The 12137-nt window shown below is 37.9% G+C and overlaps 1 protein-coding gene across 1 annotated transcript; it reads right to left on the bottom strand.

The window, feature by feature from the left end:
* Nucleotides 1-1617: 1617 nt before the first annotated feature.
* Nucleotides 1618-7618, bottom strand: LOC132975784 (zinc finger protein ZIC 4-like). Its single transcript, XM_061040571.1, has 2 exons — nt 6867-7618; nt 1618-3223 (listed from the first exon to the last, which is right to left on the bottom strand). Exons 1-2 carry the CDS (start codon nt 7387-7389, stop codon nt 2598-2600), a joined length of 1149 nt encoding a protein of 382 aa, XP_060896554.1. The 5' UTR covers nt 7390-7618; the 3' UTR covers nt 1618-2597.
* Between the last annotated feature and the right edge of the window lie 4519 nt (nt 7619-12137).

Consider the following 12137-nt stretch of genomic DNA (forward strand, 5'->3'; position numbering starts at 1 on the left):
AAGGTGGTGGTGGTGGGGTATAATTAATACTAGTGGTTAGTTGTTGTTTATTTAAATAGACTATAAGAACAAAACCCTTCTGCCAAAAAGACTCTTCATTTTAAATCCTGGCTATGAGGATATAAGGTGATCAAGTAATGGCTGTGTTCACTCTGCCATCAAGAACAAGTTGAGACAGAATCTCACTTCATACTGCAATATAACATATATAAGACAGGCTTTCTTTGATCAGATTAATGCTCTATACCCTGGGTTTAGCCATCTCCCTGGTCCTCAGAAGCTGCCCTATCTATGTGGGGAGAAAAGTCTGTGTGTAATACAAGCTGCAAAATATGATCATGGTTTTAACAAATGAAGACAAACTACACATGTTTCCCAGTAATAGTTATTGTTAATGTCTTTTATAAATTTCTCATATTTGTATATTGTAAATGTTTGAGTAATCATTTGTAAATCATAGTTTTTCTGTACTGCTTTGGCAACATGGATTGCTGATCTGTCATGCCAATAAAGCTAATTTGAATTGAATTGATTTGAGAGTGAGCGAGAGAGAGAGAGAGAGAGAGAGAGAGAAAGAGAAAGATCTTCTCTAGTTCTGTTTATTTCGGACTCATCTTTCTTTGATGACTTTTTTTGGGCACTTTAATTTGAATCTGCCACAAAAACTCATGAGATTGTTTATCAGGATGCAAGGTTAGAGGTTGTGGAGCTATCTTTGGTCTACCATTTATGGTTAAGGAGTAGAAGAAGAAGTAGAATGAAAAAAGTAAATCTAATTAACATTTTAATTGTCTTTGTTTCACTCATTTATATAAACATGATTTTGACTTATTGTCGCTGAATCAGATAGCCAAGAAATTGAGGTTGAGCTCACTGGATTGCATTGTAAGACTGTACCTAACATTGTAATTGCAAACGTGAATCCATGAATCTTAAGTTTAGGAAGGAATGAAATGTTCAGTGAAGAAAAATAAGGGTCTAAATTTGAAGCCTTCAGTGACAGCCGTCTGGTGTGAACAGCCTTTCTCATTGCAAAAGTGCAAACCATCTTCCCTGAAAGGAACACTATGATTAGCGTTTTAGTTATCATAAACTATGTCTTCCAATATGCTAACCTTGTAAAAAATGCAAATAACGTCATAAACTGGGGGCTGGCAGTTGCTTGCTCAAACTAAATCTAGATATTATTGCTCTCGATAATCAAAACTTAAATGTCACAGTGCTGTCCTTGCTCCTTTATTACACACAATTAATTGTAGAATTTATCATCCCCATTGTAAGTCCAACTAAGTTCATCTTTAACCTCCTGTACAAAATGCACTTGTGCATCTAATTTCCCTGTATGATTAATTACTGTAGACATTTCAAGTATGCTGTACTTCCAAACGGTCTCATGTATTTTTTTCACATGCTCCAGGTTAAAATCCATCTGAAATAGACCTAATAGTGTATGGAAAATGTACATTGGTAAAGTCATATATACCTATATGAAGTGTTCCCAATGCAGTGAATTCATAGACCAATCTTTTTCAAACCAAAGCCTCACACAAAAAATTCTGTTCCAATACGACACCTTTCACGGCTGAAACAAGTGATCAAAAGGTAAAATACAAGATGTATTTTTCATTGTTTAATACACATTCTATTGTTAAAAGGAATACAGGTATGACATGTTTGGTAACTTCAAATCCTTGGGTAGTGAAGTAAGTGTAAACAAATGCAGGTGAGTAACCCATTGAAATGGCCATAGAGAAGATGAAGTTAAGGAGAGACTTGATAATCAATACAAAGCAGTCCCACTGTCTCAAAAGTTCAGCTGTACTTACAGTTGCTTTGTTGAATTAGACTTCATAACACTTTTGAACAAGTTACTATCAGTAGAGACCCAAGTCTGCTTTAAACAAAGTGCTTATGGCATCACCTTACAGCATATGAACCTCAATTCTGACATCAGAATCAGCCGTTTCCAATACAACTTTTTTTTTTTTTTTTTTTTTTAAACTTTCTGACATTGTACAAGCATGTTTATTTAAAGCATACACAGAATCCAACAGACACAAACCCATTGTGTCTTCTGTTTTGGACTTGCTGTTACCAAGTGTATAGTGCTGCTTTAAGATAAGGTTAACATAAACAACTTCCATCAGTGCCACTTTAGCCCTTGAAATACCTTTATCAATCTGTATCTGTCAGATCTTCAGAAAATCTTTCTCTCTAAAAGAGGTCATCATGTACACAAATCCTCCTAATCTTTAACAGCAGGAGCAGTCACTTACATTCCCTGGTACACTTCTTAAATGTTTTGCCTTTTTTAAGTTCAGGTAAGGTAGCTAACAATTATTTGAATTCCTCTTCTCCCTTCTACCATGGTCCAAGCCACTGCTTTAAGGTCCACAGATAGCTTAACTCTTCGAGCTGAAGTTTTTTTTTTTCGAGATGAAGTAAAACCTCCAAAGGTTTTTTTTCTTCTTGGACACTGATGCCATATCATACAACTGCTGGTCCTGGAAAACAACAGCAATTATGATTCCACAAAAAAAACCTGCTTGCCTGACTAAGGTCTCACTAACATAGGGTCTCCATTTAAATGTAACATCCTACGTGACATATTCCTCATCATCACTAGGTTCAGATTTGATGTGGTCTGGGTGAAGAAGAGGGTAGTGTGGTGCTGTAGTCCTGGTACAGACATACCATTCCTTAATGTTAGACAGCTGAGGTAAAGCTGGGTTGACAGAACGCTGGCTCCTTCGTGAGGTCCTGCCTATCTGATGCTTCTGGGCCAGTTGACTTTTCAGGCCTGATAGTGAAAGATCCAAAGGCATTGCCATTGGCGACGAACTACGCAGCAGAAACTTATTGTCTACTTCGTTGGCTGAGCTAATATCCAATTCATGATTAGACAGAAGTGGGAAATTGATGTGTTTGCTGCCAAGGGATGGAGAGAGTCGGTTCATCTTAAGGTCAAGGGGCTCAAGAAGAGCCTGATGAGGTTGTTGAAGTTGAAGAGAGTCGTACGCGTCCTGGGGTTCAGAGGTAGGTGACAACTTTACATGAACCTTCATGTGTTTTCTCAAGGAGCTAGGGTGGGTGTAGGACTTGGTGCACCCCAGAGCCTTGCAGTCGTAGGGCTTTGATGCTGTGTGGACCTGTGAGTGCTTCTTCCGGTCGCTGCTGTTGGCAAATCGGCGCTCACAAAATTCACACTGGAATGGCTTCTCACCTGCAACACACAAATCACACTAACTATTATCACAGACTTTAATGAGCCTCTAACTATTGGTACAAATGAGAGGATACACCAAACCCTTTTCAAACGTACATTATTTCCTAAATGTTGCGGTTTCAATAATATTGTGTGAATGAAATGAGCTAAATGAAACTTACTAAGTAATCAAATGTACTTGATAAGTGGCTTTTTTATAGACAAGGTTAATATGAAGTCATTTCTAAGAAGTCTGAAGGAGTTTTGAGAGTGGATTACAAAAGTTTCATAACTTCCATGTCATCTTACTAAGACTTCTTTTAGGAGCAAACTATAGTTTAACATTTCAATACTGGATGTAAAGCGTCTTTTGAAAAGCTCAATAAAAACAGTGACTGAGGTGGATATTTAAAAATGCCAAGAGATATGACGCAACGTTCAAATATGAATGCATTCAGGAGAGGTTAGTCTTATTCATTTACTTAAGTTATGCCGGAATTTTTTTTATCAGTGCATACTCCAAAATATGGTTCTGTATCTTTTTAAATGAAATTACTGAACTGTATGCACTAGAACCTGAAAAGAAATGACTGAAGCAAATAAGTGTAGCTCTGAACATCAGAAATGTGTTCACAACATTACTGTTTGGATCTCAGCAGACAACAGACAGTGTGACCTAACATTATAAATACTATATTAATGCTATTAATATTAGTTGTAAAATGGTTACACATCAAAAGATCATACAACAATTTTAATGCCAACAGAGACTACCAAGAGATTACACAAAAACTCACGTAGCCCTTCCAAGTCATTTTGACTTTGGGGTAACTATTCTTAAGGTACAAGAATCAGAGCCTCAAATAAAGACATTGCACTGCTTACAGATTATTTCCTATTTTAGCCACAGAAATGTGACCAACATGTCAGGTGAAGGTGGGATTAAGAGGTAGGATGTGGATCATCCTAAAAGTACCACAGCAAAGTGTTGGTGACCTGAACTTGTTCTTTATACAGAATAACAGAGAACCTAAGTGTTTGCCACTAAGTTTATCTGGTAGTTGACTTAAATGTTATTTTTATTCTTCGGTGGCAAGAATATACATTGAACACATATTGTTATGAGGGAAATCTCATTGAGATGAACCACCTAAATAAGCTCTTGGCACTATTAACTAATAATATAGTAAACCACAAGACAACAAAGACAAATCTCTGTTGGCTCGCACTATTTACAACCTTTGATTCCCCTCAAAATGTTAAAAAAAGAAAATATTTAAATATGTATAAAAACCAATATATCAAAAGATACACCTTATTCCCACATCTCAATTATATTTAAAAGCAAGAGCAGAGGGGTGTACCATGAAGCGAGATCAACATACCAAGGCTTTAGATATCAGCTACCACGAAATTGGTTACAAACTTTCTCTGTGAATTCAGGCTTTCCATTTCAAGCTTTGGCATGCTGACATAAAAGGGGGCATTATGTTTAAATAAAGTTACCATGAAGATCTATCCATGTTAAAGGAGAACCTGATTCATGACACAAAACTCTGAGTTTAGACTCAAGAGACCCTTTAATCTCGTTTTCGTGGTACACCCCCTATGGTTATCTGGAGATGAGTAAAAAAATAAATGCTTATAAGAACTACAAAAGATTGATGGTTATTCAGGGTTAACAATATGGGGATAGTATAAGCTGATGTAATGGAATATATAAAAACACAGGTTTAAATGTAGAATGGGCTTTTCCTGTAAGACATGGGTATTGTTTGTTCTATTCATTGCTCAAAGACTCATCTATTTTATGAATGAATGTCAAAATTGTGGGTTAAAAAGTAATACTTTTGACTTAAAATCTGTCTAATCGTATTCATAATTGAATACAAGATAAATGGGTCGGCAAGGCTATTCAATGTGCAGTTATCACTTGAGATATGGGGAAGGAGTCTGCATTTAGTGGGGCAATATTTCTGTATTCTATATTGAAAGATTTTCACTTTTGTTAATTTTCTGCCAGCATTTTTCTTTAGCTTTATTTGCTGTGGTGAGTTTTATAGAACATAAATATTGCTGTCCATGAAAAGCATCATGATGAATCCAAAGCCGTCTTTTCACCAGAAGATGCGAAGACTCTGAAGATGAAAGCTTAGGTTAGTAGAGAAAGTTTATAAGGTCCTTTGTTGTGAGAAGTCAGCATTACCGATATCCTCTGACATAACTGTATACGTTTTCTTTTTAGCTGTTTTTTTGGTTCATCAGATTTCTGACTTTAAATAAACACAGCCTAAGTGAGAAAGTCATCTGAATTAAGATTTGTTAGTGAGTTGGATCCAGAAAAAATATCACGTCATGAAGCTGTTAATAATTCATTTTGGTTGAATGTCCTGGAAGTCTAAGAATTTAAAGCACAGACCTTGTCATCATCACTGAATCTACATTGTCAAGTCTGTCGCGAACCTGTTGAATATCACCAGTGTTCACTTCCTCACTGTGTAAAACAAAAATGCTGCCTAAAACACATAAGCCAATAAAAAAAACACCAACCACAGGGTTTGTCCAGAACACTGACAAACCTGTCATGGATTTTGATAGGCCTTTAAGTAAAAGTAAAATAATTATAACAGCAGAAGTCCAGTATTTACTGGTGAATGAACCCTGAAGGGTTGTTGTCTTTGTCTTGCTGATATAAATGCATTTCCGTACGCTAATCGTTTACACAAAGGAGTATTTGGGCCACATAAAAGGGGAGAAAATCTGAGATATCAAGATTAAAGTAATACATTCATGAGAATAAAGTTGTAAGAGATGAAAGTCGTAAATTTACAACAACAGTCATAAACTTGCGAGAATAAAGTTGTTGTCTATAGTTATATCAGAAGAGCAGCAGCCGTCTGCAAGAAAATGAGGAACGTGGAGCATCTTGTGAAGTTATACCGTAGTAAAGGTAAAAGAAAACAAGGAAATACATCCTTGTGTAGGCTGTTCTTCTCATACAACCTTTCAAAATAATAATTGTAACCATGGCCTGATTTAAATTGATTAACGATTTTAACATTGTAAATTAACGACTTTTTCCGGTAAATCTACGACTTCAATATCGTACATTTTTTACTTTAATTGTTTTTCTATAACGTGGCCCTAACACATTTATAATGGACACACTATTATTAAAATCTTATTCTGAGTTACTCAGATAATTTCCACAATTTCCCAGTTTTGGATCAATAAAGTAAATCTAATCTAACAAACAATATATTTCGATACACTGTGGTAATTAAATTGGTCTTCTAAGCCATGACACGTCTCAACTACCTATTTCTGCAGTGCATATCTAATACACATTACATTCTGTATGCCTTTCCCTCATCATCCTACTGCTTCTTGTCACCTTGTACGGCTTGTGAGCAGCAGTATCAAGCCGTGACTCCTCAAGGAAACAAGGGAGCACTGAAGGGTGGACATGAATTGGTACTGGACTGAGCTTTCGTAAACATGGAGGGGATTCCTAAACGACTAGGAACAATCTCAGTTAACCTCTTTATTCGCCGTCTGTGTCCGGAGGCGGCTGTCTTGCCGGATGGATGGATTTAAAGACTATAGTGTAATGTCTGTATGACAGCTCTCTGTCTGTAGTCACAGAATCATGATACCCTACCAGTGTGCGTGCGCGTGTGGATCTTGAGGTTCTCAGAGCGAGCGAACATCTTGCCGCAGTTGGGAAATGCGCATGAAAAAGGCTTCTCCCCGGTGTGCACACGAATGTGGTTGATTAGTTTGTATTTTGCTTTGAACGCCTTCCCGCCGCGCATACACTCATCCCACATGCAGACATGACTGAGGGTCTCGAGCCCCGCTGCAACATGCTCGGTGGTGACGTGGTCCACCAGCTCGTGCATGGAGCTGAAAGTTTGGTCGCAGACGGATGTCGATGTCCGACCAAGCCTCTGTCTCGAAGAAGTTCGGTCAATCCATTTACATATTAGCTCTGTTTTGACGGTAGGGCCTTTTGAGAAATCCAACAGGCCATCTATCCCACCGCCCGTAGAAATTTCGGCTATGGCGGAGATACTAGTAGGTCTCTGCTGGGGTGGTGAGACGATGCTCGAAGCCCCGGAGTTGTTGTTCCCCAACGGAGAGACGAGGCCATTGTGCCTAGCCACTACAGCCGTCCGCTTCATGCTCAGCACGGCGGGCTACCCCGCTCCTGTTGCCAGCTACGATCCTCTTTTCCTCGGAAAATGAGTTCAGTCCAACAGACTAGGCTTTCGCTGCTTCTGTGCGTCCTTCCTGTTTTATTTAGTGAGGGCAAAGCGCATGCGGCAGTGTCTTTACCCCCCGCTGCTCGGTGTTAGATCCCGAGAGCCTCCATGCTTTTATTTACTGTGTGACTGTGAATGGAGGTTAACAGAGTCGATGGAATAGAGCAGGCCGCGTCCCAACACTGTCTAGCAGCGTCCCTGTCTCCTTGCTTCCTTCACTCACTCCTTCCCCATCCGCCATAGTTAAACACAGGGACTCTTCAGCAACTAGGCTACATTCTGTAATATTAACATCTTAATTAGGTCTATGAGCAATCATCCTGGAGAGACAAGGCCCATTAGCCCTTTTTTAATCGCCCCACACATTTTAAACTATATTTGTATGTTTACCCCTCCCACTCAAGAGAACTATCAAGAAAATATTTTTAATTAATTAAAAAAGTGAAGAGTACTGAATGGTTGTTTTTTCCATCATATTGTGTCAACAGGCTACTTGTAGCCTGATAGACCATACTATTTTTATTTTAAAAATAATGAATAGCAAAACAACATTAAAGAAAATAATGAAAAAAATACTTGATTTTAACTTAAGTTTAAATACTTTATTACTTACTAACAAATGTTCATTGGAGGAGGAGGATTTTAAGTTATTTGGTCAGTCAATTTGCTGTAGGGCAACACAACAAATGGGCTTGTTTTTCTAATATTTAAGATGAAAATAGATAAATATGAATCCAGTTATGTTGGATTAGCAAATTTTAACTCATGACTTTTATTCTAACAAATCAGACCAGAATGGGCAATTCCTGGATATGTTTGATGTGGAGTATCTAACCAATGTCTGTACCAATTTTTGCATGTTTCAGTAAAAGACTGATGACTAACAGTAGTTAATTGATTATGCATATTTGGAAAAATATAGAGTGATGAACTTCTGATTGGACCATAGCTTGCAGCACAGCAAACAAGCAGCAGCCAAGGAATATGATGTGTGAATATTATGTTCCTACAGCTAGCGGTTAGCAATTTATTAGCACTGACCACAAAACGCTTAATATCTCATCCCATGGTGGCACCATGTATCATCTGTTAGTATGTTAAGCATTTTACCATTAGAAACCATTTATTATTTTTATTTAACCAGGTTGGTCCCATTGATATTAAGAACCTATTTTCAAAGGGAGACCTGGCCAAGACATGCAGCAGCAAAAACACAAAGTTACAGAGACACAAAGGGAGACAAGTAGCTTTCAAAACATTACATTTTCAAATAAAAGAGAACCATCTAGGAGTCAGTAGTTCAAGCAGTCAAGCTAAAAGCATCAGCATCTTTTAAAAATCATCTTCCAGGTCTTTCATTTTAGATTTAAAAACATTAAGGACACCAGCTCCTTGAGTTTCAAGTCGTTCTGTGACAGATTCCAGGCACAGGGTGGAAATTACTCAAAAGCCCTTTAGCCAATTTCCCAAATGTTTGAGCGAGAGAGGTCCTGAGAATGCAAAGAATACTGTCCGGTACTTTTCTGCATGACAACCATATTGCCTGTTTGCTGCTCTCACAATAATCACGTTATTGTTATGTGGTGAAGGCTGTGGATCAGTGGGTCATCTAGTTGGGTGGTTTGATCCCCAGCTCCTGCAGGTTCCGCAAAGCACCGTTACGGAGTTCTGTTCTCAGTACGCCTCAGTGTATGTCCAAAATTGTTGTCCCAGTGTGCAAATTCACATTGTATTGTATTAAGGCATTGCGGAACGCCAAGAGAATTGCCAGAGACAAGGCGTGTTAACACAAAGCAGGAGCTTCACCTACACATCCTCAGGCATGCACACAGTGGCGTACGCATAATGCCATTTGAAGGCGGATTACTTATGTCCCTGTTACGCCTCGAGTGCAATGTGCAGTGCATGGTTGCGGAACGGTTCCCGCCCTGAGCCGTCATTGGAGATAATGACAGAGATGTAAAGGGAGGAATGAGCTGGCAGTGTGAAACGTAACAATGTGAGTGGGTAAATTTGACATTTAAAAAAAGACAAAGACCCTTTAATATGTAGCAACTAGAGCCAATATCATTGGCAAACAGATACTTAAATTATAGCCCACATGCTCACAGCAAGAATAGTACAGGTTATTGGAAAGTTCAGACACACTGACCAAACTTGTGAGGAATGGCCACTGAGGAGCTGGATAGTGATGAAGGCAGAGGCAAAGTATGGTGCAAATCAAATAATCAAACAACTTTTCCTTTCGACAGGGACGTTTTGTATTAATTGGCAAAACAACATGTAACATCTTTCTCCATATTTTTTAAATATTGTTAAGAAGGGTTCAAAGTTGAGGTACTATCACCATGGGGGCATCAGCAACTAAAATAGGAGTAAACGCCACCTTACCATTGCTGAACTGCCGCCCCATGTGAGGATGATAACATGAATCCAAGGGAGTGCAGTCTTAAATAAGGAGTAGACAGGTGAATTCAATCTAATTAATTAGTGACAGAGTGCAAAAAACAACCAATCAAGGGGGAGAGGAGAGAGTGAGAAACCAGGAAGTGTACTAAAGGAGGTGCAGTAGGAAAAGAGAGGAAGTGAAAGGAAACAAATAGTGATCTTTACTACATATATAATACAACTCTTTACAAAATACCTACATAAATATTGAATTTACAATAAGACAATACCATCTTAACAACAAATTAAACACCCAATGCCCACACAAACTACACCCTACACTATCTGCTCCTCTAGTTTCTCACGGAACCTTTGAATAGGTGTTCACCTTCCCAGGGACGCATTTGCCCGACCACCCTAGAGAGAGAACTAAAGACAGGTAAGTGAGCGCTTCAACCAGTAATCAAAACTTAAATTCTTATAAATACACACGTGTATTGCACTGATATTATATTGCACAGAAACACCCGACTACTTAATTTTCCGCAGTTAAAAGTCATCTCTCTGTTTTGCAGGCAGCTGTTAATCAAATGCGGAATAGCTGCCAAGATAACTTGTTTGCAAATGTCTGCTTCTAACGATGCAAATATATGTTTTCTTTAAAGTGCAGTGTGCAAGATTAAGTGGCCAATGCATTTAAACCAGTGCATGACAAGTAACAAAGTTATGGAAGCCCATTTCTGCCAGTTAAAAAAATAAAAATGAAAACTTGGCTTTGTTGAGAATTTTCTTTTGCCATTTCAAGTCAAAATTATGAGATTAAAACGTCAAAATTACGAGATAAAAAAGTAGAAAATATGAGATAAAAAGTCATAATTATGAGAGACAAAAATATGTTTTATTCTTTATTTATTTGATCAATAAAAGCCAAATATACCTGAATAACTAAAAGTGCAGATTTCAGAACATACAATTCCTTAAAAATTATCAAATTATTTTCATCAGATTGCCTCAAATCTGTTTTAGGACCTTCTTCACTTACCTCTGTGATGACAATCAAGTACATTTACTGAAGATTTATTTAATAATCACATTAAAGTTAGGCATAATAAACCCCAGTCGCTAAAATGTCAGATTGTCAGATTTAAAAATGAATTAAAAATCTAAATGAAATGGTTATCCGCAAAGTCCACTACATAAGTGTTAAATATATCCCCAGGTATCTCTGTGGTGATGATCAAGTAAATTTACAAGCATTATTAAATAATCACATGATAAAGTCAGGCATATTGCACCCCAGTCGCTAAAAATTATGATATTTAAAAATTATTTTCAGCATCCATCCATCCATCCCTCCATCCATTTTCTTCCACTTATCCAAGGTCGGGTCACGTAGGCAGCAGGCGCAGTAAATCACCCCAGACTTCCCTCTTCCCAGTAACGTTTTCCAGCTCCTACTGGGGATTCCGGGGCATTCCTAGACTAGACAGGATATATAATCCCTCCAGCGAACTCTGGGTCTTCCCCGGGGTGTCCTCCAAGTCCAGCGTGCCTGCTAAACCTCCAAAATACAGGAAAGTATACATGATACAGAAAATCTTTCCTACCAAAGGCCATAAACCTTTACAACAGCTCATCTCTTGCGAGCAGAGAACTGTCATCATCATGATAATATCTGTCTCTCCATACTGTAATCTGTTCTGCTCATGCTACTTGTAAAATTGACACACTATCCTTACATTTAAGTTAACGACATTGTCTGACTGCTCATCATTATAGTGAATAGTTTGAACTGATAACGTATCTACACTCCTGCACTTTAACATATATATCTTTGATTGCACAGCCACGAATTTGCACAGCTCTGGAGAACCCCCTATATTGTTATTACATATGTACCACTGTCATCACTGTTTTTGCAAACTTACCTCCAGCAAGTATTTTTACATTCAGTTGACAAGCCTGAATAAATGTTGTATTTAATTTTCATTTTTTAAACCAGTAAGAATGTTAAGTTAAATCCTTAATGTATAAATCTCTTCTTATTCTTATTTTTTTATATTTTAAGTGCTTATTTACTATGTATCTATTCTTATATTGTTTTATTTGCTCTGATAACATGCTGCTGTAACACCACAATTTCCCGGTTTGGGATCAATAAAGTAATTCTATTCTATTCTATAAAAGGAGGCGTCCAGGAGACATCCTTATCAGATGTCCAAACCACCTCAACTGGCTCACTTCAATGCAAAGGAGTAGCGGCTCCACTCCGAGCTCAA

Source organism: Labrus mixtus, chromosome 6 (genome assembly GCF_963584025.1).
Source record: "Labrus mixtus chromosome 6, fLabMix1.1, whole genome shotgun sequence".
NCBI lineage: Eukaryota > Metazoa > Chordata > Actinopteri > Labriformes > Labridae > Labrus > Labrus mixtus.